Source organism: Prinia subflava, chromosome 3 (genome assembly GCF_021018805.1).
Source record: "Prinia subflava isolate CZ2003 ecotype Zambia chromosome 3, Cam_Psub_1.2, whole genome shotgun sequence".
In the NCBI taxonomy this organism is placed as follows: Eukaryota; Metazoa; Chordata; class Aves; order Passeriformes; family Cisticolidae; genus Prinia; species Prinia subflava.
The window spans coordinates 16,074,918-16,102,397 of record NC_086249.1 but is presented as its reverse complement, the minus strand read 5'-3'; the positions used below and the strand labels follow the sequence as shown (position 1 = coordinate 16,102,397).

Below are 27,480 nucleotides of genomic sequence, written 5' to 3'. Positions count from 1 at the left end.
GCTTTAGGAACAACTTGAAAATGCTGAAGCTGAAAATCAGTTAAGTTTTCAAGCATTTCACAAAGAAAAGACCAGGTAAGTTTATTCCAGAAGTTGCTGCTATCCAACACAGAGAGAAGATTTAGCAAAACAATTTGTGAATTAAAGTCTTTGGCCGCAAAACAAGAATTTCAAATTTGCCTGTAACTGTGGGTTTCTCACAGCTTATTTAGTCATAACCTACAAAACACTTAAAAAAGCAACTGGTAAATTGCTGATACCTGCAGTAAAAAGAACCCATATTACTTAACCACTACTGAATTCAAGACCAAGATATTCAAGAATACCTGCATGATGAAATGCCACTCCCCACGGCAAAGTGCGCTGGAGCACAGAATCCAGGCCTGAAATCGAACGCTTCAACTGATCCAGGACCTCATCGATCCCTTCTCTGTCCACAACAACTGGGCCAAGGGCTGAGTTTTTTGCAGAACCTTGAGAGAGAAAGTATTTTTATAGTTCCTACAAAAATTAATTTTCATTAAAGGCACTGTGCATACTGTAGTCTTCTATTAAGTACTTTTCTCTTACTCTCAGTTTGTTGCAAACTGTAGAACTCCCTGGCAATGATGTCTGCCAGCTTCTCACACCAGTTCTTGGATGGACAGAAGAGCAGGACTGAATGGCCACCACAAACAGTCTCATAACACAGGCTCACAATATGGTCTTCATCTCCCTGAATGCAGATAAAATATTTTCAGTGCACTCTCAGATTGAATGAAGATTGTAAATGCTGTCCTTCTTCTGTATCCCAGTAGGAATATTCTACTTCCAGTCAGAAATAGAATCAAACAAAGAACATAGAGCACTGTTACCTTAGTTTCTGTCTTGCTTTATGAAGTCCAAGCACTAGTATGACAATATTGTTGAGGGCAGTTCTAGACCTACCCATGAACACATGTAATGTTTTACATTTTGCTCCCAGAAATGAAGGCCACACAGTGCACAAATAAATCACTGCAACCTCCACACCATGGCTAACAGCAGTGGGGAAGAACTAGGAAGAGTCCCGAAGGAAAACTCCTCTACTTTAACTAGGAAATATTTGTTAACTTGGATATCTGAACTAAAAGCATGACATATAGCAGTCTAGGCATCCCCAATAAGATGCACTCAGCAAGCACTGCTGACCAAAGACTGCAAGTGTTCAGAGGACAGTGGAAGGCTTTCAGGGATACTTATATAGGTGTTCATGCAAAAACCTGCTGTTTACAGCTTGCTTTTTTGGTTTTAAGATCCTAGGAGAGTCCCTGCAATGGATCTGTTATGCTTGGCTATGCCAGATTCTTTTGTGGCAAGCAGGCCAAAGGAGGAAGAGTAAAATGTAGGCATACAGCAGGAAATAAAAAGCACTAAAATGCAAATGAAAACAAGGGAGCAATGGCAGGAACTTCTCCGCAAGGATTCAGCCAAATTCAACTCAAATGGTGAAGTCATCAAGTTCCCTTTCATTGGTCCAGCCTAAGGCACAGAAGTCTGAAGGTCCAGTGATAGATTTCAAGCCCAAGATCCCTCAGTCTTATAAAATAAGCCAACTCCTTTAAACTGTTGAGTCATAAGTCTAGTTTAGTTCTTCCTCTCGCTTAATTTAGTAACAATCCAAAGCAACTCAAAAATATCAGAATGCAACATCGCCTTCTCAATATGACTACATAAAAGCTAACTTCCAAATGCTCCAGTGAAAAACATTTCCTTTTTGTTTCCAGGATACTTTTTCTTTGCTGTGCCGCCATGCTACTGACAGGAGAATGTCATGCACAGCAAGAAGAGAGTGCAAAACATTCCAAAATATTGCTGCCATTCAGCCCACATTACCCAACCACTGCACTAGTATTACACAGAGCAGTTGAAAGGACTGGAGAGAGAATTCAGCCTTCAAAGACTCCACAGAAAAGGACCTACAAGTGGAGAGCTCAAATTTCCCACTTCTACCCATTTGGTTTTTGAAATCATTACAGTATGTTACCCCAAACTTTCCATATCCTTTTCAAGCGTGCAAAAGGAGTAACGACTGAAAACAGATTCAGAAGAATTAGGATGGACATCTGCCTTCTAATCAGTGTCAAAATTAGATCATTTAGCAGTTTAACATAAGCAGGTTCAATACCAGATTTTAATACAAATACTTTCCCCCAATTATGAATGCAGATTCCTTGGCCTAAGCAGGAAATACTTACCTGCATTTATGAAAGGGAAGTAGATTTCCAGACACAAGATAGAGTGGTAGGTTAGAGGAGAATCAAACCCTTTATACCTGTCAAGTACTCAGATACAACATAAGTGCAAAGTCAACTTTGTCTTCAAGTCAGATTCAAGAATCTTCATGAATGTATATTTTGGGGTTTTTTGTTTAAGTCAGTAGAAGGCAAAAATATCAATCTTATTCTGTTTGAGCATGAATCTATGAAGTAAACAATGAAGCTGTGAATGTTTTATTTAAAAATAAATAAAAAACATACCAGGAGCTGTCTTTTTAGCTTTAGCACTACAAAAGGTGTTATCCCAAAGCCACTGCTCAGAGTTTTGTTACCTTCAGTTGCAGCTTGGGCTGGAATTCTCGCACTAAATTCATGGAGGAGTCATATATGTTGCTGCCAATTTTCACCCACTCCTTGAGGGGCACAGGGCGGAAATCTGTACAGTACAGCTCTGCATCTAACCATGAGGCCAGGAGCCCCAGGTTGGGGAGGGTAGCACTCATGCCCACTATCTGTATCCCACCAAAACCAGGACTGGTGCTTTTTGTGTTTCTGGAAGTGGTTAAAAAAAATGAAAGTTAGTGACAACATGGGCTACTGTTCTGGAAAATGGAATTCAGAAAAAACAGTTCAATCTACTTCCTTCCAGCCTCACCAAGTGCAAAGCTAATTTTTCAGCTTCTTGACAAAGGAAAAAAGCCATACTCTACTCTTAGAAAACACGTCAGGTTATGCACTGATAAGATAATTCAGCTTTTAATCAATTTCAACCTAAACCTTTACCTTCTTCAGGTAGCCAACAGCTATAAATTGACTGCATTTTTGGAGAGACTGAAAACAAAGATCAACTAATTCTTTGCGACTAACAAAAACATGGAAATAAAGGAATGGCTCAATCTCCCCAGCAATCTTTCTAAGCCTAAATACCTTAATTAAAACACTTCTATTTGTTTCCATTTCAGGACAAATAATATTAGACTAATGCCTTCCAAGATCTGGGATCCAAAGCCTCAAGTACAGCCAAGAAGCAAGTAGCTTCTGTTCTTAAAATGCTGAATAGCAGCTTTCACTAAAGACGTTGAGAAGTAATGGACTCCTAACAAACCTGACAACACAAACTCTTAATTTAGTTACCCAAATTAAGATTTTAATTCAGGTTTTTATATCCACATAATAGGGGGGTTTTATGCTTCTAAGCTTGTATTTGAAAAGTACTCATTTGCATTGCACTGAGCTACAAATCGAGCCTTAAAAAAATAAAAAGATCTGACAAATTACTGTGAGCTCAGAAATAATCTGAGTCTTCTTAGAAGACCCTGATAATCCTGGCAAAGACAAGAGAGAGAAAACAAGATTACCCAGAAGCTATAGTATAAAAGGCCAGTCACTGATGAGACAGAAATAAGGAAGTCGAGGAAAGGCAGACTCTCTCTCTTGTTATCCAAGATCTTTAAACATTTGCTAGTACAGCTTCAACATCAAGGTTATAGGTTTTTGTCCCTACAGAAACTTTAGACCTTTTCCTCCCTAAAGCAACTTTTGATTTCCAAGGGTTAAAAAAGTTCCAGCTCCACAACACACTATTTGACTAAGGAGGAGAAAAATCTTCTGCAGAATTTTGGCTGAGTGTGGAAAAGCCTCGTGGAGAAGCATGGACACCCACATAGGCAATGGCCATCTGAGAACATTTTCTTGCTGTGAAGACACAGCTTGTACTTCAGTGGGACAGGCACTGATCATTCTGATAACCGGCCAGACTGGACAGTGTTTAAAGACTTTATAGAAGCTCATTAAGTAATAGACAGGAAAAAGAAGAAAACACAGACTTAGAAGGACTTTTGATAGAAAATGTGGTCTTCAGCTCCAGGAACCCAGTGGATTCCAAAATAAAAACAGCAGCCACTTCCTTCATATCAGGAAGTGGTACAGAGTACCACTGTCACCTTGATCCTGACAGAGAGATGGAGAATCTGGGCCCTAGAATGCCTGCATGGTGAAGGCTGAAACACTGCCTTCCCAAGAACATTCCTTGATGCACCTGTACATTTTCCCCTAGCAAGTGTTTTTTCCTTCCTGTTTCCTCCATGCAAGGGAGTAAAGCAGAGGGTGGGCCTGCCCCTGTGCTGCAGCTACCCGATAAACCAAGAGAAAAAGAGCATTAAAGTCACCCACACTGCTCCAAAGCGTACTGACTTCCAGGATTTATGGGGAGAATAGAAGACAGATGTGATTAGACCAAGAACACTGTTGGCTCCTGGAAATCACGATGAGAAATACTAGGTGAAATGTCCAGTGGAGAGAGTGCAGAAATGGCAGCTTCCCCAGAACTAAATAGTCTCTGCTTAGTCCAGCACTGATACAACTCACAAGACAAGAAGCAGCAGAGAAAACTGGCAAAATCTGACATTTTGTGCTAAGAAAACAGTTGATTTTGACTCTTCTCTCAGCACCACTGATAAAAATTAAGAAGGATGCACCACCTCCTCCATTCCCTTTTTTCTGTGTTTGGGCAGTATGGAGCAGCTGGACAGTTTGGTGCTGAGGATCTAGACACTGAATTCTTAAAAGCTTCTCAAGGTCTTCCCAAACATCTTATCCATCCCCCAGTGTCAAATCAACTGTGCTAAAGGCAAGAAAACATGCAACTACTATCACACGTTATAAGCAAAAGCAGAGCTCACCCTGAGCAGTGCTAACTAAGCAGACTACTGCCATATCCTCTAAGCCTTCTGATCAGTTCACCATGCACAAGTTAACAGCATGCCCACTCTTCCACCACACTAGACCATTCCAGTAGGGTAATTACACCATTCCATGAAGGACTGAAAAATGAGGCAGGGCAAATCTGCTAGCAAACAGTTTTTTAAAAATTCAAAGTTAAAAAAAAAAATATATATATAGGCTAAAGAAGTAAATGAGAGCTCCAGCCTTACTTCTTTTCCTAAGAGGATAAATCCCATGGTAGCACACAAATTGAAAACCATAAGGAAAAGAGGGTTTAACTACAATGGCAGGCCCCTGAAAAGTGCTATGATGAGATCAATAAACAAAATAGTCCAGATCATCGTTCTCAGAAAAACCTTGGAGCTAACCCAAATTTCCATTCACACAGAGAACAAATATTTAGAGTCATCAATTATTTAGCATTAAAAGACAAACATCTCAGTCTACTCACCCTTTTGCTACCCTCTCTGTAACATATCTCACTTTGGTCAGGAGCAGTTCCAGCAGATATCCTCTGTGAGAGTCTCCCAGCATGTGCAACTCATCCACAACCACCACTCCTGATAAAGAAAAGCGCTCAGGTCATATCTGACAAACCTCCAAACTAAGAACAAATAGTCTCCTTGATCCTTTCACATTCCACATGATGAACTGGAGCTATAGTCACAAATCCATCTATGCTTACCAACACCACAACGGTTTCCTTGTGTCACTGAGAGAGACAAATCATGACCGATGTCATGGCATTTCACACCCACCACAACCACACACACACACACACACAAAATCAGCTCTAAACAAATAAAAATAAATAGGTTGAGTTGTTAGTCTAGACACCACGCAAAACAGTATTGCAGCACCTATACTGTAAACCCCTTGCAAGTAAAAACCCTCAGGCTTCAGAGTATCTGGACAGGAAAATTCCAGCACCCAAATGAGCTAGTCAAAAATTTTGTTGACATCACTGTCTTAGTTAAAAACATCATTTTTTACTAATGCAGTAATGGCAGAAAAAAAAACAAGTGCAGATGTAATTACATTGGCAGTCTGCTTCCTATTAAATTGCTCTTCATTAACCAAATCCGAACGAGCTCTACTATTTAGCTTTGGCTTTCTAATTAAAAAAAATCCTTATGTGACAGCTTTGTTACCCTCCTACTTCCTGCAAATGACTTTTTAATCTATTAACCACCTCCATCAAATTTTTAAGGTGTGTAGAAATATCTAAAAGAATCATGTCTAAAAAGGCTTCTCAATATCAGCAGCTGGAGACAACAGACCAGACTAGGGTGTTCCCTGAGGAGAAAACACAGAGCCACTACTACTCAGGCACCCAGTGCACCTCCTGCACACATCCCAGCAGCAGTATATACCCTTTCTGGCCAGCTGACAGGGTCCCAGGGATATGGAGTAGGATAAAGGAAGGTTAAACAAAAAAAGCAGGGCACAGAGGACACCACGCTTCATTAGCTCTGCTGCTGTGGAATATTTTTTTCCTCTTTGGTGCAGCTATGTAATATCTTTCTGGAACGGCTAAAATAGCAGGAGCTTAAGGGCAAATGTGACCTTATATTATCTGTCTCAATGCTATTTTTCTTTCTCTTTTTTTTCTCTCCTTCCTACATATGTTCCTTCTCTCTCCGTCTGTTTTCTCCCTCCTTCTCTTTCAAGCCACTCAGGTTAGAAAAGAGTGCTGCACTGCTTCATCAGCCTCTTTTACAGACTCCCACCCATCCAGCTCCTCTGTCTTCCTGTACTTCCTCTATTCTGTGCTTGCTTGTAAAAAATGGCAATTCTTTGGTCACCAAACACATATTTGTTGAGCTACCAGAAAAAGCTTCTTCCTGATTCCCCATACAACAGTCTGTCTGAATTCTTCCAGAGCTGAGACAGTTTAATCAGATACCTACCAAAGACAAATCCGTACAAGTCACTTCAGACCTTCATCATACTACAGAGGTACTGAAAATGAGGCTAGACTCAGTCTGCTGTTTCTGCCTGCAAATTAGGTGTGTCCCTAGAAGACAGCTGAAAAAAACCTACTAAAAAGTACCTGAGAGCTACCAGATATGTTTACTGTAGAATAACTAGGTTGTTTTAATTCCCCATCCTGTTTAAAACTAGAAAGTTCTGAATGACAAGCAGGGAGGACATGATTTTTTTTAATTATAATTAAAATAGTAACATTTTAATTTCAAGTTTAGATTAAGAAACAAATATCACAACACCACATTACAATTCCATTCCCAGCTGACACACTGAGAAAGCAGCAGATTCTTCTCTAATCATTTTCTGAAAAGTTTCTTTAGCATCAGTGTCAAGAGGTTGAACAAGAGGAATATCATCTCCAGTGTACCTGGATGTTCTAAACTGACACATTATATAATAATTAGCAACACAACATTGCTTTTAACTGCTTCATACAGCAAAGAGAGCTCTGGCAGGCAGAGGAGTTGAGCTTCTCTCAACGATTTCCAAAGGCAACGTGAGCTATCAGCATGGGGTTGACATCAACAAAAGGAACAGCTCAAGCTTGAGATGGAATCCAGCCAGGATTGCAGTCATCTCCCAATAACTCATCTCAAAAGATAAAACACCCGTGTTACAAACTGGTCTAAATTTAGAATTAATTAGAAGACAAGGTACAATCTTGCAGTTTCAGACAAGCTTGCTTTGGGTGACAGCTAAAATGGCATTTTCAGTTCATACCCATATTTTACAGCTTTTATGAAAATTTACCTCCAAAAAGAAAACTTGCCCATTTCTTACATAAAGATGACTTTTTAAAAACAAATTTAATTTTAAAATTAATGTGAGAGAAGCATATAAGGGGGAAAGAAAGCATTTTACCCTTATTTGTTATATGGTCATATTGGGGCATAGGGGAAATGGAGATTTGCAGCAGAGGTATTTTCAAATGGTGAAAGAAAAACATGATGTTTTTAGGAGGTATTGGTATTGAGAACACATATTCAAACTCAAATCTTGTAGTGACTTGGCTGCTTATATTTCAATGACTCTTTTCAAGTACATTCATCTTCAAAAGCACAACATGTAGGGATGATATGGAGGTTTCAACCAGAGGGATTTGGTGTATCTCTAGCTTCTGAAAGATAGTGTCATTAAACAATACATTTTAATATACTGAGTGTGCTTCCAAGGCACATAAAGTTGCTTATCCTGACCCCACTGTCTGCCTTGTGCTGCCAGTACAGCTCGGACAGTGTAGTGACACGGGATCAAACTAACCCTAGTTTAAACAAGCAAAAAGCCTTAAACCAAGTCATATACTGAAATAAATAACATGTTTTCTTCCAAGTGAAGGGATGAAGACATACATTCAAGAATCGAGCTGGACTGCTGGAGCCTTCATTTGAATGAGCTTAAAATGCTGCACAACAGTCACCCACTCATCTTCCAGCCCACTGGTAGTCTCTAAAGGATTCATGGTGATTCAGCCCCTATAGATCTAGGCTTGAACGTGTTATCCCATGATCTCACACTTTGAAAAAACCTGCAAGGTTTTATTTCCCATTTTCTCTCTAAAAAGCTCTTCTGGTACACTGCAGCAGAATATTATGATACCAGATGCACACAGGACAGCAGTTTCAAAGGTGCAGGTCTCAGAGCAGTTAGAGCCTCATCTATTTTTGCAATTTTTATATTCTTAAAAAAACAACCAGCTATGTTACAGGACAGAGATGGGAAGGATTACTGTATAAAACATAACTGGTGCAACTTTCTTGAGCAGAGGAAAAAAGGGAATAACAAACTTCTGATTGGACTGGGAAAGCACATCTCTCTCCAAGTGTACACGGAAACATTGGGCTTCTTCAGGTTTTATCTCAGCCCCAAAACTTAATGAATACTTTCATTTATCTAGTGACCATCAGGGCCACAGTGACCCAGAAGCCAATATTACAAGGACAGAGGGGTTTGAGTAAACAAGACAGAAATGTATGGTACAGCCCTCCCAGTCACCATGCCTACCCAGAGGAGCACTATGTATTTATTCCGCTTATCCGGATCCAGATGAGCACAGAATGTAATTCCTTCTCTTTCTCAAGCTAAATGAAGACAGATCTTAGATTCCACAATCTGTGTCTAAAACAAACGAACATAATACATTCCTGAACTCCAACATTTCTCAGAACTTTAATTCAGTTTCATTAATTAGAATGATTAGAACTGTTTATTTTAGAATAAACAGTTCCTAGCTATGGGAATCGTTAAATGCAGCTTGCCCTTGATTCAAGACAAACTAAAGCCCGCAGCTTCTACCTACTCATCCCAGTTGCTGAGCTACATGGAACAGTGGTGACTGTCCTCCTAAATCCAAATAAGAGGTTCTCTGGAAGAAGAAAACTGCTGCATATTCCTATATAGTCTATCTGTCACACACAGAACTCAGAAAATTCAAAGCATTCCATGATTTCACATGTACTCAGAATGTGTAAACCCTACAATGGCCAAGCTGTAGTATTTTACCCAGTGAGTCCATTTTGTTTTCCTCTATGAGCCTATTGATTAGTCCATTGGCTTTCTCAATGGTGCAGACAGCAACATCCAGAGCAGAGAAACGTCCAGCAGGAGCCATGCTGCCCATGTAGCCTTCAACTCGCACATCCACCTCCTGAAACAGGGCCTGTTTGAAAAGATACACAACATCACGCCAAGGTTACAGCTCTGCATTTTGACCAATGCCTGCTGTAACCACATAAAAGCCAGCACTCTCCACTTACAATTTCTAGTACTTTTAATGCCAACTAATCAGATTAAAGCCATATCTCAGCCAGTTAGTGACACTTTTTTTTCCCACTGTCATTTTTTATTTCCAAAGCAGAAGTCACAGAGTACACCTTGCAAGAAGTGTACATAACTAAGTAAAAGATGAGGACCACTGCATTGTATAAGAAGACTTAATATTAAAAATGTTAGGGAGCACACAGTGCAAGAGTTTATAATATCAGTGGCTTATGTACAAAGACATTTTCCTCTTGAGAAATCCTAGGCAAAAGCCAAGCATGGAACTCCAAACACAGTGATGACACATCTCACACTGAAAGCCAAGACACAGTAACTTCTTCTCTTCCAGGTCTCCTTACTGCAGTCCAAAGCTTTGACACATCCCACACTGCATTAACAAAAGATACAAATATTTGGACCTCACAGGTAGGTCACCCTTTGAGTTCAAGTAGGTGCAGCTATGGCCAAACCTCATGCCAGGAGTAGCAGAACAGAGATAATCCTCCAGTTTTACAAGATTAAAGCAAAAACGTGTCTCCATTATCAATCGCTACAAAGTAGCTTTTGCACTTAGTTTGTAGGATTTCCTAGCAATTTGTAAAGTTAAGATACCATCTCAGTTAATGAACACCCAAACTGTCTTAATTGCTAGAAACTATAACAAAAATGCTGGCTGGGTTTGGATTTGGTTTTAGTCATTGTCATTACCTAATGACAACAATGTTTGATAAGGAAGTCTCCCAAGAAAAAATATTTATGTCTTGAAGAGTGTTCCCACTGTAATTTTATTTTTTAAATAGTTGGGGCAAGAAAGCCAAGACAATCATACCCTGGCAGAAAAAAAATTAGCATAGTCAAAGTGAAATCAAATGCACAAAATTGTGGTGGAATACCCACATGGAAGGAAAGCTAAAATATACTTTTATCCGTAAGATAACATTTCCACCTTCCCTTTGTACTTTTCCTAACATGATCTTTCATTAGAAATTTCATTTAAATTTTGTATATTATCAAATCAGTGAATATATCCAACAATGCTTTAAAAGTCAAAGCTGAAATAAAATGTTTTCATTGACTCCGTAAAATTTTTCAAAGTTTACCTTTTTGGCTAAAAGATTCATTTTTTTATCTCCAGCTTAGAGTAAGTTTTAAATTATCTGCAACTTCTTAAAAAAAACTCAGCAATTTTCTTTTCCCTCAAAATCCATGCTTTTGTACTTCTGTTTAAAAAATGTGACCCAACAACCTCTACCTATAAATTTACCCTCCTTGAATGTTACTTACCTGCAGGTAACATTTCTTCTCCTTGGCCACAGAGACAAAGGGGAGGATGAGGAGAGCTTTCTTACGAGTCTCCAGGACTCGCTTCAAAATAAGCAGTTCTGCCACAAGAGTCTTTCCAGCACTAGTAGGAGCTTGGAAAAAAGGGAGGGGGGGAGTTTAATTAATTTTTAAACTTTAAAAACTAAATCCAAGGAACAAGCATCACAAATCCAGCACAGAAAGCAGTTACTGGAGAGCTTGGGGTGGGACTCTTCAGTTGATGTCTCTCACCCACAACCACTTTTGCAGTCACCCCTATAGAGTCAAGACGACTAAAAATCACCCACTGCTCTTCTAAGTTCTTCGTCCTCTCTGTGCTGCTCTAGAACCTTTTTCCCATGAAGGGAAGACACCAAATTGTCTTTTCCTACAGATTTCTAATCTACCAGTCCTACTTCTTCTGCATTACTTCCCCTTCTGCACACACACAGTATGTGATAAGAAAAGATAAATGGACTGAAACAAAAGTAATAGCAAATAATATTCTCAGAAGTATGTATATCTTCAGTTGTTGTTATCATTCAATTCCTAGTTGACAGTGTGTAACAAAAAAGAGTGACCATTACCTGACTCTTAATCATCCATTTCTAAAGGAACTTTAACAGAGAAAACGGGGCAAAAAGTCTCTCTTCACCTCTGGAAAGGAAACTATTAAGTCAAGTTTGAGGTACAGCAGTGGGACAGATCTTAAGATGTCTCCAGAAGAGTATCTTGACCTTTCTAGCTGCCAGATTCAAATGTTGCAGCACCAATAATTCCTTGTAAACGGCAGTGAAAAAGGTAGGGAGGGCTGGTTTTGTCAGATGTTTGCATACCTGAGTAAACAAGGTTCTTCCCTTCCAGAACTTGTCCAAGCATCAGGCATTCTGCTTGCCATTCAAACATCTGCACTACCCCCAGACTGTGGTATTTCTCCAGAACCGCTTTGGGAAGACCCCAGCTTGCAAGGAGCAACTTGTCTGCTTGGTCTTCAGGAACGTTTACCTGCTGATTTTGCCCTTTGGAAGGAGAAAATAAAAATAAAATTTAAAAAGTCAAGAATCATCTTTGCATCTGAGGTCACTTAGGTTATACACCTAAATGTCAAACTTTTCTACAAACTCCTGTATTACAAGAAAAGGCAATAAACTATCTGCCCCATATTTTTCAATATTTTGTATGGATGGTTCAACATATTTCCTATCTTCTGACATCTTTTTTTTCAATTTTTCCTCCTGTAAGATTTTCCACTTTCAATTAATTCCTTCAGCAAACTCTTGCCCTGATATTTGCTTTTGAGACAGAGCAGCCATTACCAAACACATACTGAAAGAGAGCTTCAGCACGGATTAATTTAAGAGCATTGCAATATATTTGCCATCTTAGCCTCACCAACACCATTTCTCTTTTAAGTTATACTATTGAGATTTCACTAATTCACACTGATTACAGAACTGCCCAGTGTTTTTAGTTTTACAGATGAACAAAAACCACAACCTAAAGCAAACAAGCAGCTCAAGTTACTCTGTGCACTGTGTCATATTTCAGCTTACTAACACTGATTAGTACCTTCACATCACTGCCAGTTCCTATAGCTTAATTAAGCTCCTTGCTGATTATTTCTTGTCTTAGTAACCCTAAACAATTTTGTGCAGACTACAGACACTACCTCCTCCTTCTCCCTTTTTCCAATCCATTAGGAAAACTCAAGCATTTTGTCCCATTCAGGTTTCTGATCCACAGGAATGCCTCCCCTATCACCCATAAATATATAGGTCCTGTAAAAGCATTTTGTGAAAGACCTCGTCAAACTGAGATGAAAACCAAGTAATCCTGTGTACTGCCTCTACTGTACCCGTTCTTCTACTGGTACATTCAAAAAAATCTGAAAGAAATTTCCCACCACTGACAGCATAAGGGCAGGCTAGATTAATAACACCAGCCTGCATAAGCAGCCAGCATTTTTTCTCTCATCACACTAAAAATTTCAGCTGCTGCCTTAAGGTTAACCCCAACCTAGGCTGTCACTGCTGTGCTGCACAATCACTCTCCTTTACACAGATTTGCTTCACTTTGTATAATCAAAGTACCATAAAATACTAAACAAAAATTTACATACCATTGGGAGAGAACAGAAATATGCTACAAAGCAGAACAGACTTCCCAAGGGGAATTCAGAGGAGACCAGAATTGTCTATCCTAAAATGGGACTGTGGTGGGCTGACCATGGCTGGACACCAGGTGCTACCCAAAGCCACCCAAAGTCATTCACCTCCTCAGCAGGACAGGAGAGACAAAATACAATGAAAGGTTCATGACTGAAGAAAAGGGAAAGACCACCCATCAATTACCATCACAGGCAAAGTACTTGACTTGGGAGAAATTAATTTATTACTAATCAGATCAGAGAAAGATAATGAGAAATAAAGCAAAATCTTAAAAACACCTGCCCCCTACTCCTCCCTTCGTTTCTGGCTCAGCTGTACTCCAATTTTCTCTACTTCCTTCCCCCCAGCAGCACAAGGGGACAGGGAATGGGAGTTGCAGTCAGTTCATCACACATTGTCTCTGCCACTCCTTCCTCCTCAGAGGAGAGCTCCTCACACCCCTCCCCTGCTCCAGTGCGGGGTCCCTCTCACTGGAAACAGTCTTCCATGAACTTCTCCAACATGAGTCCTTCCCACAGGCTGCAGTCCTTCACAAACTGCTCCAGTTCACATCCCCCACAGGGTCTCAAGTCCTGCCAGCAAACCTGCCCCAGCCTGGGCTCCTCTCTGCACAGGTCCTGCTGAAAAGCAGGTCTCCCACAGAGCCACAGCCTCCTCCAGACAAACACTCACTCCAGCATGGGCTCCTCCACGGGCTGCAGGTGGATCTCTGCTCCACCACAGACCTCCATGGGCTGCAGGTGGGTGACAGCCTGCCTCACCATGGTCTTCATCACAGGCTGCAGGTGAATCTCTGCCCTGGCACCTGAGGGACCTCCTCCCACTCCTTCTTCACTGACCTTGGGGTCTGCAGGCTGTTTCCATCACATATTCTCACTCCTCCAGCTGCAGTTGCAATTGCACAGGCTTTTTTCACCCCATCTTAAATGCATTGTCCCAGAGGTGCTACTGCCATTGCTGATGGCCTTGGCAGGTCCCTCTTGGATCTGTCTGGCATTGGCTCTGTCTGACACAGGCAAAACTTCTGGTGGCTTCTCAGAGAAGCCACCAGAAGTTTATAGTCCCCTCCTTGCCATGCAAATGAAATACAGTGACTAACATGGCAGAATTAGGATTCAGAAACATAAAAAACCCTACGTGATGGGACCTCAAGCATTTTCCCTAGTGTCAAAACCAACAAATCTCATGTAAAAGATGGAATGAGTAAAGGATTATGTAATTTGGCTGTTTGAAGAATATCTTTAGATTAGAACTGAACATGTGTTTGGAAACTTGTGGCTCAGAAATCCATGTACAGAAGTATACCTGTGAGACTAGCCCTTTTTTTATTTACTGAAACAATGCTAAGAAACAGCCAAAATTAGGAAGATACGAATTGTTGCTTAAAAGCTTTAGATATTAGATTTATCAGAATGAAACCGTTCCAGAGCGTGGGGCCAGGTAAACACACCAGAGTGCTGCTTACTGAATCGTCTTTAGGGAGCTGACTGTGGAAATGTGTACATTGCCTTGATCTATTCCATTTGCAGAAATGGACAAAATTGTATCTTGCAGAGCATAATCACATCAGTGAGAAGATGTGACACGACTGGAGAAGAGACCAGGAGATGTAAATGCTTTAAAAAGTTACAGAGAAATCACAAGAGATGAAACTGCAAGATGCTTTGTAAATATCTTGATTTGAGATGTTGTATACAATCTCGATGCTGTATACATCTTGATTTCTCTCTTGATTCAAGAGCACAATAAGCTGGTAACATGTACGTATGGCATCTAGAAGCGTCACTTTAAGGGGCTCTGTCTGCAGCAGGAGCACTTGATATGACATCTTGCCACAAGCTGTTTATACAAAATCCTGTATATTGCATACAGAAATATATGGCGTATGCTTCTTCTGTATTCTACATGCGTTCTTTGATCAATTTCCCAACGTGGGTAAACAAACCTCGCCTGGTATACCAAGGAGAGCGGGCTATGCCGATTGTTGTATTATGGCAGCACCTAGAGGCCAAGCCAAGAATAAGGCCCACTGCTACACGACACAGAGCGCCCCCACCGCAGAACCGTGCACGGGATACACATTTTCATATTTTCTTCCTCGACTGCACAGCGAGGGGTGCAGGAAATCCCTCGATCACCCCCCTGCTAACACAAGCGCGTACCTCGGCTGCAGCCGCAGCCCTCGAGGGGGAAGGGAAGGGAAGGGAAGGGAAGGGAAGGGAAGGGAAGGGAAGGGAAGGGAAGGGAAGGGAAGGGAAGGGAAGGGAAGGGAAGGGAAGGGAAGGGAAGGGAAGGGAAGGGAAGGGAAGGGAAGGGAAGGGAAGGGAAGGGAAGGGAAGGGGCGAAGCACGGCCCGGGCAGCCCGCAGTACGCCAAGGCCCCGCGCCGGGAGAGGCTCGGGGGGTCCCCCACCGCCTCCAGCAGCGCCCCGGGGCAGCCCCGCTCCCCCTCGCTCGTCCCGTCCAGACCCGCCGCGCTGCACACCGAGGGGAAGGCGGCAAGGGAAAGCAGGGGAACGGGAGACAGGGGCCGCCCCTCCCGCGCCGGTACCTGCCGAGCTGCTGCGGCGCACGGAGAGGTCGAGGCCGGGCGGGGGGCTCAGCACAGCGCGGCGGGGAGCGGCGGGCCCGGGCGGCACAGCCCGCCCCGGCCTGCGGGAGCTGCCGCCGCCGAGCCCCGCGGCCGAGGCTGCGGCGGCACCGCTCGGGGGAACGCCGGTGCCGCCGCCATCTTCCCGCCGCGCCATTCAAACCCAGCCCCGCCCCGGCCGGCGGGAGGGCGGCCTCGGGCCGCGGCGGGAGCGGGGAACCGGCTGGAGCAGGGAATGGGCGTTCCCGCCGCACACCGGGCAGCCCGGCACCCCCAAGGCGTGCGGCCACCGCAGAGCAGGGCGTGTCTGTAAAACACCGGCCTTTGCTTAGGCAGCGCTCCGAGCGTGCGGTACTCCTCGTGCGGTACCGGTGAAAGGCTGAGATAATTAATGAAGGGCCTGCTTCAACACAAGGCTTACCTCGCAGAGCTGAAGCAACAGGAGAGGGCACAAAGGACAAACAGCCTCGTTTGCTGTTTCTAAGGTCTCTAACGCCAAAACAGCTGTTTCAGATTCCTAAAGACTAGGACTGGTTTTACCTCTCCTCAGCACCGCGAATGAGAAGCAGTTCTAGGAAAATTCTGCAGTACCCGAAAAACGCACGTCTTTGTCCATCACCCTTACAAAAATAAGGGGTTTCTAAGTTGCTTTTAATTTCAGCTAAAGAAAACACACTGATCGTTCTAAAAATAAGGACAGCAAAGGGTGAACATTGAAAGCAGGGGTAGGAACGCACGCAGTTATTTCCTTCTGGACACCACTGCTTTATTTTGAGTAATGTAAAACACACACCCCCCACTCAGGAAAGCTCTCCATGTTCTGTATCTCTCTTCAGAGAAATGGATCACAGCTCAGGAGGCTGACTTCATGTGAAGCAGGATCGGTGCTCATCATCTCAAACACATACACACAGAATTTTCTGGCCCTTGAAGAAGAGCATGTGCTCTCATTTCCATCATTAAAATTAAATGGAAGCAAAATTCTTTAAGAGTACTGCTGTCATTTCAGACAATTACATCTGAGTAAGCATAAAGGATGGTCTAATGGAAGAGACAATGTATTTTAATCATCTTTAAATAAAGCCGCTCAAAAAGTTTCTTTCATTGTTCAAGTTTACAAAACCAGATGCTAACAGCAGGCTCTTCTGTGTTTCAAAGCCCAAGCAGCAGACAAATACAACACACTTTTTTCCTAAAGCAGATATTTTAATGAATTGACACTTGGAGAATGTAGCCACCCTGCTACTCTGTTGACCAAAAGATAGATACATGAAAGGGAAGAGAGGCATACTGAAATCCTCTGCTAATGACTCCTCACTGCAGGAAACGATTCCCACTGCAGACTAACCGTTTTCTGTATTAGTACTAAAAAAATATTGAAGAAAATAACTCAGTAAAGATTTCTACTTAGTAACAATATATATTTCTATTGTGCCAGAAAAAGACCACAATAAGCACTGATATTTAAAATGCTCACAGCATAAACATGTTTCAACACATAGTTTTACAACCGAAATATGAAATCTATTACTTCTTCATCACTTCATGTCCTCCTTACATCTTTGAAAAAGCTATTTAAAATATTAAAGGAGACATCTATCCTCATTCTACTCTTCCCTTGGTTTTTTTTTAAGGGGGAAAAGACAGGTTTTGCTATCTGAATTTTTTAATCTATTAAAAATAGTTTACAAAATTTGAGGACAGGCCTACTGTACTGAAGTAGGAAAAAGAGCTAACTAGCAACCAATCGAAGAATTTGGTTCCGTAAGTATGTGCACAGCTGGTTCATCAAGTCTCTGTTCTGTCCTTCAACCCAGTGCATTTCTACTACTACATCATTTCCTTCTTTCTTCACATTCATTAAACACTTGAAGAGAAAACCCCCACTAGTTTCTTTAGGGCGTTGCTCTTTTTCCACTGTCAGATTGCTAGCTTCCTCTGAAGGGCAAGGTTCCTCCTTCACATCACCAGAACCTTTCCCAAGCGATGTTTCCCCCTGCTTTGCTTCCATCTCCTCTTCCTTCACAGGATCACGGTGTTCTTCTTTGGCAGCAGATTCCTCTGGCTGTTCATCGCCTGCCGTCACCTGGACATCCTCATCAGGTGCCATAAACCCCATTTCAGAGTCTTCAGCCTTGGGGTTTTCACAGTCCGAGCTGTTGCTCGCGCTCTTCTGGCTGTTCTTTTCCTCCTCCATTGCTTGCAGAATATCTTCAGAAGCTCGAGGAAGTTCTCGTAATTGCCTTACTCTCTCTCGTTTCTTTCTCCTCAAATGAATCCAGGAGTTTTCAATGGCAGTCACAAAGAGGCTAATCTCATCTTTTCCACATGGAACACGTTTATGCTGAACCTATTGCAGAAAACAGAATTTCATACGATCCTCTCACACTTATGCTTTCAATCAGGATGTTGTTTTAACATCTAATACTTCATACTGTACCTTCAGATCAGTGAGAATCTTCTCTACCCAGGCTCTAACCACAGCAATAGCTTCTACAGCATCCCAGCCCATAGCTGCAGCTTTGATGGATAACTCTTTGACTGTAGAAGCCAAAACCAAGAATGTAATTGGTTTTCTTGGTTTTTCTAATTTTCTTCTTTTAGAGGGAGGTGACTAGAAGAAGAAAGAAAGAAAGAAAGAAAAGAATTACAAGGCTATGCAGTATTAGTGGGGTGACTTTTGCACTCAGAAGACCGTGATTCCATAAGACACGAGGACTAAGAGTGTAATATAAGGCAGTCATTTGTATGGCCCGTGCTCCACTTCACCCCCAGGAGTTTTAGACTCAAACCAGCTAACAGGATCATGCACTTTATGCTAGCCTGATGGACAGAGGGAGTTTATCTTCAGGTATTAAGCAAAAAGCTTCACTGGTTCCTTCAAGCTATGAGCTCTCCATGAGCTGAGAAAGCGTGGCTGTTCTTGGGAATAGAGGCCAACTGCCAATATCCACACTTTGATCCAAGTGCACTGAAAGTTTACTTGCATCTTCCTGAAGATTGGTTATTGTCTATACCTATATTCAAATATACAAACATCCAGATCCAAAAAAGCAACTGGCTCACATTTCAGGTGAACAAGCTCCACTTACATTCATGTAGGCAAGTCTGAGTTAGACGTGGTCATACCTATTTGGTAACAGAATCCACATGTTAAATTAAAACTGAGTTCTCAGAGGGAAGTTTAAATTCAAATCCAGCCCCAAAATTAGTGTATTTTTATTACTACTAAACTGCTATTTGAGGTATGTTGCAAATGATCCTTATTTTCAATGAAACCCACAGGAAGTTCCTACAATGGCTTCCTTCTTCCACCCTCAACAAGGGTCACTCATGAATCACGTCACAACTGCTAACAGACTGGCAGCCATCTAAGAAATTCCACTGTCCATACAGCCCAGCACATCCAATATTCCAGTCTGAAGGAGAACAGTTTGTATCACAGCAGTTACAGCTAATTAGCCCCTTCCTCAAGTAAGAGGCACAGAAAATCACAAGCACACCAGAATTAAGCTACTTACAGGTACTTGCACATCATCATAGAAACTCCAAGCCAGTGCCCATCTCATGGTGCGTCCCTGGCAGAATTCAGTATGGGTGACTTTAGGAACCTATGCAAAGAAGCAATGCATTCTTTCAGATTAATAAACAGCATTGTTTTACTGCACATTTTCAAACAAAGTGTATTTTCTCATTACACGAATGGAGATTCTTTCTGACATGGCTCAGAGGTGTCAGGGCTCTCTCTCATTTCTCTCCTTTTACTAAGACTGAGGTGCAACTGTTCAAGGACAAAGAAGAAAATCAGATATTTTGTGTCTAGCTCAGCATCTGCTGTTGGTAGTTCATCTTTCTGGGAATTTATTTCACCATGCATTCTCTTTCCTTCCACTGTATACAAGGGCAGATGTCACAGTTATTCTCTTTGTATGGGAATTAGTGAAGAGTATGCTTCCTCCAGAAAGTCCTTCCATCCAGAAGTCCTTTGCACAGCCCTCCTTAACGAGAATAGTAGCACAAGGTTCCATTTTACTTGGTGTCAGAACTGAACACAAACAAAACAAGACTGCCACTTGAATCATGTTACTATTTCTTTTATCAATCAAACTGCTAGATTTCATGTAAGCTAAGAGGAAAGAAAGCTAGATTTTTTTTTATATTTCTTTTTTTTACTACAGCCTTGTTTAGACTATTTTATAGCAGAAACCCTGAATTTTCTAGAATGAAGACATGCTCCAACACGCTAAAGACAAAACTATGTAAACAATATTTGCTACTTATCTGTCAGTTTTGAATCTACAATAGTTAAACCTCAATTGTTTCCCTAACAAGGAATTGCAGTTCCTTTTTGTAATAAAAACTCCATTAAATAATTCAACAATAATTACCCCCATACATTGAAGCATTCTATATTCTGTATAGAACACAGACAGGATATATATGGACTCTATGCAAACTCACCCCCTGGATTCGAAGTTCTTCTTTCAGAGGTGCTAAACTGCATTTCTTCCCCAACATGCAACTGTACCATCTGCAAAGAACACATTAAAAAACAGAGATCAACTGAGAATGGTAGCTATCAATAAGAACTACTTGAATCAGAAAGCTGCAAAAACAATACAAGATTAAAAACCAAAACAACAACAAAAAAAATCACACTTAAACAGAGTCACTAGGACATAGTACAACAAAATTCAGAACAGAAGGTCCAAGGACAGACTGCACAGGGAAATCTTGAGCATTTAAGAAATACATTAGGAGTATTTTAGAAACAACACATGAACGATGATGAACCTTGCTTCAAAGAGTGACTTCAGTTCTGGGGAAGATGTTACACCTTACAAGAATTTGTTTCAACTTCTCCAGTTCCTTTGAAGAATGAATCAGAACAAAAAGGAATAACCAACTACTGGCAAATAATCATGCTCAAAAGCAGATATACTAACTGTCACTTGTGCTCACTCATATCTTATCCAGGTTTCTGTCATGTAACCTGTATCTCATAAGGAAAAAATCAGGAAAAAAAAAAAAAAAAGGAAAAAAAGTTATTTTCCCAGTTGTAGTGAAGCTTATCCTTCTACTCAGCTCCACATCTTCAGAAACTCCCAAACATTACTTTAGATGAAGCTCTATTCTTCATCTAAATGATTATTCAATCTTTACAACCTCATCTTCCACATTTGTTGATGACTGGACCCAAAAAAGCTTATTCTCAAATACAATGTATGGAAGTACAAAACTTAAGATTTCCCAGTTATCAAGGGAGAGTTTTGTCCAACACTGGAAGAGTGAAAGCCTGATAGTCAGAAAACTGAAGACATGCCATCTGTTTCAAAATAAGGTCAAAAGAAAGTCTCACTATGTTTTTTATTGCAGTTTATGTTCACCCAAGACAGCATTCAGTTCAAGTGTCCTTTAGCAGGCAAAGCTGCAAGTTACCAAAATTCAGCCAGGGAAAGTTAGAAAGTTTTAGGTAATAAACAAATAACTTGGCAATGCCATAATACCTCTTCCATCCCAAAAGTCCTCAAGAATGAACCCTGATTTGTCTCTTATCAGGTACATGTGCTAATTTTGCTGCAAGCTATAAGTGTCACTTGTACAGGCTTTTTTTGTCTTCTGCCTTTAAATACCTCCAGCAATAATTTTTAATTGCTGCTCAGGAACAATTGGATGTGGAAGTATCATCAAACAAACTGAGCAGATCCCACTGGACCATAGCTACTAAAAATAACATTTTTGCATGACTTCTGCCAAAGATGAAGATGAAAGGTGTTAGTCTGGGGTTTTTTAACTGAAACAAAACACTTACCGTAACCTCTTTTTAAGCTGGAGACTATCATGAATGATTCTTTTGACAAATTCTAGTTCTCCTCCCTCAGCCATGATTTCTGTGATCCCTCCTGTATTTACAGAGCTGGGAGGGGGACGCCGTGGATTTCGAGAATTAACTCCCTGGATTAAAAACCAAAAACATTTGACATGAACATTTAATGAAATGTTATGCTGCTCTGCACACAGCTTCCTATCTTCATCTTTAGCCCCACCACCTCTACTTGTACTCCCCCCATCAGAACCATGGATAACAAAGATCCATTCAAAATAAACACTCCTGAATGAATTCCCTACAATCTCAAACCATGGCAAACTACTTGTCACATCAGGATTCTGCTAATATGAAATACGTGGTTCCAACACATGTAAGACATGCTAAGTGCATCTATGCAATTACAAGCTATAGTGTTTCATTAAACCTTAAACCTTCTTTTCCACTGCCCTGCATAATACATTTCTGATTATATTCAGTGGGTATTGCAAGACCTGTATCATGCTGTCTACATGACTAAGGAAAGGAAAAATACACTTAACTGAAATTCCAGGAAATAATTCCTCTGTACTACTGTTATGTAGCAGGCACCTGATTTCAGATTTACTAGCTGTCTACTTTCCAAACTCATTTTCTAAGACAGTAAGAACTTGCGAAAGAATGCTACAGCTCATGCTCCACTTTAGGAGAGGTAACCATTAAGTTTTCAGAACTCCTTGTGGGGCTTAGGGGATGAGGAGGGAGAAGACTTAAATGCTGTTTCATGATGATTTGGGATTTCCCACTGAACCTTGCCCAAGCCAAGAGGTTAAATTGTTGCTACCATCCCACTGACTACTGGAGTACATACAAGATGCAGTTTGTTACCTTACCTTAGCTTCCAACTGGTTGGCAAAAAAGGGGGGGTTGCACATGCAGAAATCATAAATGATCTCAGATTCTTCCTTCAGTGCATCCATTAGAAGAGTCTTCTGTGGTACCTTAACCACTATTAGAAAAAGTGAATTTGGCCAGTAAAGAACTTCATATTTTATTTAACGTGCTACATACATTATACAGTACATAAAACCCGTACTTTCTAAAGAATGCTTTCTACAAAAGCAATGTACCAAATATCACCATGCAAATAAAGATTTCAGGTCAAGGATTAGCATACAAACAGGCTTTATGTTTATACATAGGAGCAGAACCACATGAATCTGTTTAAAACAACAAGGACTGCCTGAGTTCTACCAAGTTCTCCAACACAACCACAAATGTACTTTAAGCCCTTACAACTACAGGCACTAAAGCTTCACATGAGGCCTGTTCCTTTGCCAGCTGCTTTTCCAGTACACCACCACACCACTAAAAATCAGTGGCAGAAGGGACAGAAAACTCTCATTGCTCTCCACATCAAGTTCTGGATCTTCAAGACTGACATGGACAACAGACTAAGACATGTTGTTCAAATGGATGCTTCCAAAAGTTTTTATTCAGAGCTCATAAATGGACCTGATTTTTACTGCACTGAATTCCTACAGACAATTTTCCAAGCTCACTCCCAGACCGAGTCTGGCATGCTGCCTCTGCCATCACAGGCAGTGTCAGGACTTCATTCAACAAGTGAGGAGGAAGGACTCTCTGTACAAGATACGCCTTTGTGCCAGTGTCATACAGTCATACAAGGGGAGCATTCTAGATCTCCTACCAGCAGAAATAACCCAAACACCAAGAAATACTTGAGTAACAGACAAGGAATACAGAGATAAAAACACCCCAGGGTGAAGTTTAACTTCCAGATTTTCAGAAGGAAGAGTATTTCCCTATGCACACATCCCATGCCAGACAAGGCAGCTTTTTGGCATAAACATACACTGACTTTAGTAAATATTCTGCTCCAGTAAAATGATTGAGCATGTATTTGGAAGGAATACAGATTCTGATATGCCACTGAACATGGCAAAAACATGTCACAACATTCATATACTACTAAATATCTTATTACATTGTACCTTTTATAAGATCAGACAAATTATTCTGTTCCACATTCTTCTTGGCATAGTTGAAGCACATGTCATCCACTTCTGTTGCAAGGAAATACCAGCCATTCAAAGTTGCTCCCAGTAATGGGTATATGCAGGATGCCCCTGTCCCTGCACAAGTGAAAATCCATGGAAAAGGCAAAATAAGTACTGGTGTTACAAACAGTGTGGCTGTTAACTATGTACTTATTACACTGAAAAGAACTTCAAGAAAATGCTGACTGTTGATCATCTACTACTCAATTCTTTAGTCAATGTAATTTTTATAATCTGAAAAATAGCATTGTCAAATATGCACTTTTAATAAAAGAAAAAAATAATAAATAAATTTTGTAGTAAACCATCAACTTTGGTTTAAGCTATTTTTCTTCTATATGATAATGTTTAATTTACATAAAGAAAGCCAAATACATTCTGGCTTTACTAAAACAAAAACCCTACCATAAATAAATTTATCTTCTGCATTTTTCTACCATCTAGCACAAATAATTTACTTTGATGCATACAACAACCACAAAAAAAATCTGTTCCATCAGACTGTCTTTCTCTAATGTCCAAAACAATCAAAGAAACCTAAGTGTCAATCAAGACATTCAAAAAGAGAGACAGACAGGTAAAAAGAGATGCAAAAAATAATTATGGCATACCTAGGCGATCAAATTATCAATGACAACCAAACTTAGGATTAAAAGGGAATGGATACAGGAAAAGGGAAAGATATCCCACCATCACAAAACTCGAGTTTAGGCATGTATTTGGAATCTGTTATACTGACTTATTGAAACATCAATAACTTCATCTGTCAGTACACAACAGCAAGGGATTATTTCTAGCATTTTTGTCAAGTCCTTCTTGGATGACTTACTGCTTTCTCAAAGCTAAAACATCAAAGTTCATGCAAACTCAAACTGAAGAATTTGCAGTATATGCAGGACTTAGAGGATCTGTCACTTCTACCCAGCCACCTACCGTGATGAAGTTCATAGAAATCATTTTCAAAAATGAAAACTAATATCAAATGCCTGAAGCTGTCTAAAAAATTTCAAAGTTACTAGAAGAAAGCTGCTGTGGACACACCATGTGATGTGTGTCCTGGTACCCAGCACAACTCCAGCTAAAAGGCAAGTCAGTAAATTTCAGGAAAACAAAAAATTCCATTACAAAAAGCCATGCTAGCAGATGCCAAGAAAAGTAAAATCTGGCACAGTAACAGAGATTACTGAACCCAGCTTTGAGGAATTCAGTAACTTTAAAGTTTTAATGTCAAGCATGAAACAGGATAGAAAGGAAATTCCAATTTCTCTCAACTTCATTGTAAATTTTCTTCAGCACAAAACAGTCTTTGAAATCAAGCCTCTGAAACTGTAAAGGAAGATTCTATTGACAAATAAAAGATGTGAACTAAATTCAAATGCACTATCACTAGTGCCTTTTAAATAATTTATACAGAATAACCAAAGACTGGGAATCCAAATGCTAATTTTATTATTTGTGTGTGGAAGCTCTTATGGTGCTTGCCATTTTTTTTATTTCTAATGAAAACCAAATTGTGGCCATCAGTGTACATCTTATAAATTCACATCTCTGCTGTTTACATTTATTTGCTGCCTAATCTAGGTATTCTGATATTACTCCATAATCCAGACTGAAAGCAGACAGTATCATCCATCGGCTGATGACTGGTCCAATTAAAAGACATTTTGTTCTCAACAATAAACAAGAAATCTTTGACCATCTATAACCAAAACACAGCTTAGCTAGCATTTGTCCTGGTTTCTAATTCAGTCTCTTACAATTCACCTCACAAACATAATTCCATTGAAATAAATTAAAATAAAAATCTAAATTTAAAAAGGATAGATCATTCACCTGTCAACACACCTATAACAACAGGAAAAGAATGTTATTAAGTGGAACACTAAAAATATTGCTATTCAACTGACAAATTCTCTGGTGCAGACTTCCAAAAGCAAAATTAATAAATTAGCAAGCAAACAGTTCGCCAGTTAGAACACTGAGAAGAAACACCTTTTAGTTCCTTTAGAATCACATTTTTGCCTGCATTTCTAGAAGCGCAGTTTTTGTACACTACAAAGCTGCACTCGGGTGCGCCCAAGGCCCTGAGAGGCCGCACAATTGATGCCACGGCTGTTCCTGTGCCTGTGCGGAGAAATCCTGCCCAACCCGAGGCACATGAAACACCTGCGGAGCTCACACCGCCTTCCACCACAGACCAGCACTCCTTGTGCCTCAAACCTGACGTTTTCCCGTGGATGTGCAACAGATTGTATCTGCTACTGTATGATGGTAAATTAGGATTTAAACACTTAGTTTTGCCAAGTACCTATGTCAATGCCTCGCCTCAGTGTTTGCTTCTCATCATCCTGGTGTCCGATGAGATCCTCCACCCAGTGGATGTAGTTCAGCCTCAGAGGGACGGTGGGAATGAGCCTTTCCACGGGGATGTCGATGGTCAGCCCGAAATCCTCCTTCAGGAGGGTGCACGTCAGAGCCCTCACGGCCTCGGGATCCTTGAAATTCAGGCTGAAAGGCACATGCAGAGCTCTCAGGAGTGCCCGGGGCCGGACACGCAGGGCACCCCCCGCCCCAGCCCGCCCCGGCCGTACCTCACCCTGCCCGCCAGGGTGGTCTGCACGTGCTGCTGGAACTCGGGGTACTTGCCAGCCAGGTAGGCGAAGTCGGGCGGCTTGTCCTTGTAGCGGTTGCGGGCGTGCATGGACTTGTTGAGGGCCATGTCCGGCCGGGACGTGCCGGGATGCGCCGGGAGCGGCGGGAGCGCGGAGCGGGATCACAGCCCCTCCCCCCCGCGCCGGCCGGGCCCACTCCCGGCGCGCACCGCGGCCCCGCGGGCCGTACCAAGGCGCGTCGGGCCGCGGGGGAGGCAGCCGGGCGCCGCCGCGTTCGGACCATCGCCCGCCGCCTCGGCGAGGGAGGTGCAGCTGCTGAGGGGGAGAAGTGACCACCGTGGTTCCATAGAATCCTGGGATGTCGTGGGTTAGAGGGGACTTTAGAGATTATTCCCCGCCGCCAAGGGCAGGGACACCTCCCACTGGACCAGGTTGCTCAAAGCCCCATCCAGCCTAGCCTTGAACGTTGCCAGGGTTGCGGCATCCACAGCCTCCTTGGGGGGCGTGTGTCAGCGCCTCACCGCCCTCACTGCAAAGAATTCCTTCCTAATACCCCTCTTTCACTTTACTTCTTGTCCTATCACAGCAGTGACAGAGTCCCTCTCCAGCTTCCCAGCAGCCCCGTTGAGATGCTGGGAGCTTGCTGGAAGGTCTCCGCAGAGCCTTCTCCAGGGTGAACAGACCCAATTTCCTGCGCCTGTCCTCGTACGGGAGGTGGCCCACTCCGCTCATCAACCTCGTGGCCGCCTGTGCCCTTGCTCCAACTGTTCCATGTCCTCCTCATGCTGGGGGACCAGAGCTGGGCCCCGTACGGTTATAATGGTTAAATATTCTATACACAGGCATCATCGCTTCAGCGTTAGATGCTCAATGAGTAATGAACACAAATAAATGAAATCACATAAACAGCTGTGTTTCTCTGGTGGCTGCTCTGTGCAGGCTCAGAGGTAGCAGCAGCATGAGGACCCTCCCGTCCCATCTTCACATCTATGACCCACCCAAGTCACCTTTGTTACCTTGAAGGAGTCGTCAGCATTCTCTAAAACACCTCACAGCCATGGATTTTTGTAAAATTCCTGTATGAAGCTACTGGCAGCCAAGCAGTGGCCTGGAGCCTGCTGCTTGTGGCTTACCTTGTGCCACAAGCTTTGCAAACATGGATTTAAATGATGTATTAAACAGTCTGAGATGGGGGGGGAAACCCCAAGGCTTAGA

At 41.7% G+C, this 27,480-nt stretch overlaps 2 protein-coding genes across 2 annotated transcripts in view; both read right to left on the bottom strand.

The window, feature by feature from the left end:
- POLQ (DNA polymerase theta) overlaps nucleotides 1–15,940 on the bottom strand; it is a 51,987-nt gene extending 36,047 nt beyond the window's left edge. Inside the window, exons 1-8 of the mRNA XM_063394028.1 lie at nucleotides 15,728–15,940; nucleotides 11,846–12,028; nucleotides 10,992–11,122; nucleotides 9,450–9,606; nucleotides 5,413–5,521; nucleotides 2,570–2,789; nucleotides 571–715; nucleotides 327–473 (exon numbers count right to left, since the gene is read on the bottom strand). Of these exons, the coding sequence (XP_063250098.1) occupies nucleotides 327–473; nucleotides 571–715; nucleotides 2,570–2,789; nucleotides 5,413–5,521; nucleotides 9,450–9,606; nucleotides 10,992–11,122; nucleotides 11,846–12,028; nucleotides 15,728–15,923 (1,288 nt within the window). The 5' untranslated portion in view covers nucleotides 15,924–15,940. The remainder of the gene's footprint in view (nucleotides 1–326; nucleotides 474–570; nucleotides 716–2,569; nucleotides 2,790–5,412; nucleotides 5,522–9,449; nucleotides 9,607–10,991; nucleotides 11,123–11,845; nucleotides 12,029–15,727) is intronic.
- Nucleotides 15,941–16,477: 537 nt separating this feature from the next.
- METTL16 (methyltransferase 16, RNA N6-adenosine) lies at nucleotides 16,478–26,483 on the bottom strand. The gene is made up of 9 exons (XM_063394027.1): nucleotides 26,245–26,483; nucleotides 25,962–26,161; nucleotides 23,588–23,728; nucleotides 22,466–22,581; nucleotides 21,579–21,721; nucleotides 20,228–20,297; nucleotides 19,288–19,377; nucleotides 18,207–18,380; nucleotides 16,478–18,116 (listed from the first exon to the last, which is right to left on the bottom strand). Exons 1-9 carry the CDS (start codon nucleotides 26,370–26,372, stop codon nucleotides 17,499–17,501), a joined length of 1,680 nt encoding a protein of 559 aa, XP_063250097.1. The 5' UTR covers nucleotides 26,373–26,483; the 3' UTR covers nucleotides 16,478–17,498.
- Nucleotides 26,484–27,480: the final 997 nt, after the last annotated feature.

Excerpts from the sequence above, each read along its gene's own strand:
- METTL16 (XM_063394027.1), bottom strand. The coding sequence starts at position 26,372 with ATGGCCCTCAACAAGTCCATGCACGCCCGCAACCGCTACAAGGACAAG. Across the intron at positions 26,162-26,244 it reads ACCCTGGCGGGCAGGGTGAG|CCTGAATTTCAAGGATCCCG; the intron begins GTACGGCCGGGG and ends TGTGCCTTTCAG. Across the intron at positions 18,117-18,206 it reads AGATTCTCACTGATCTGAAG|GTTCAGCATAAACGTGTTCC; the intron begins GTACAGTATGAA and ends TTTCTGCAATAG.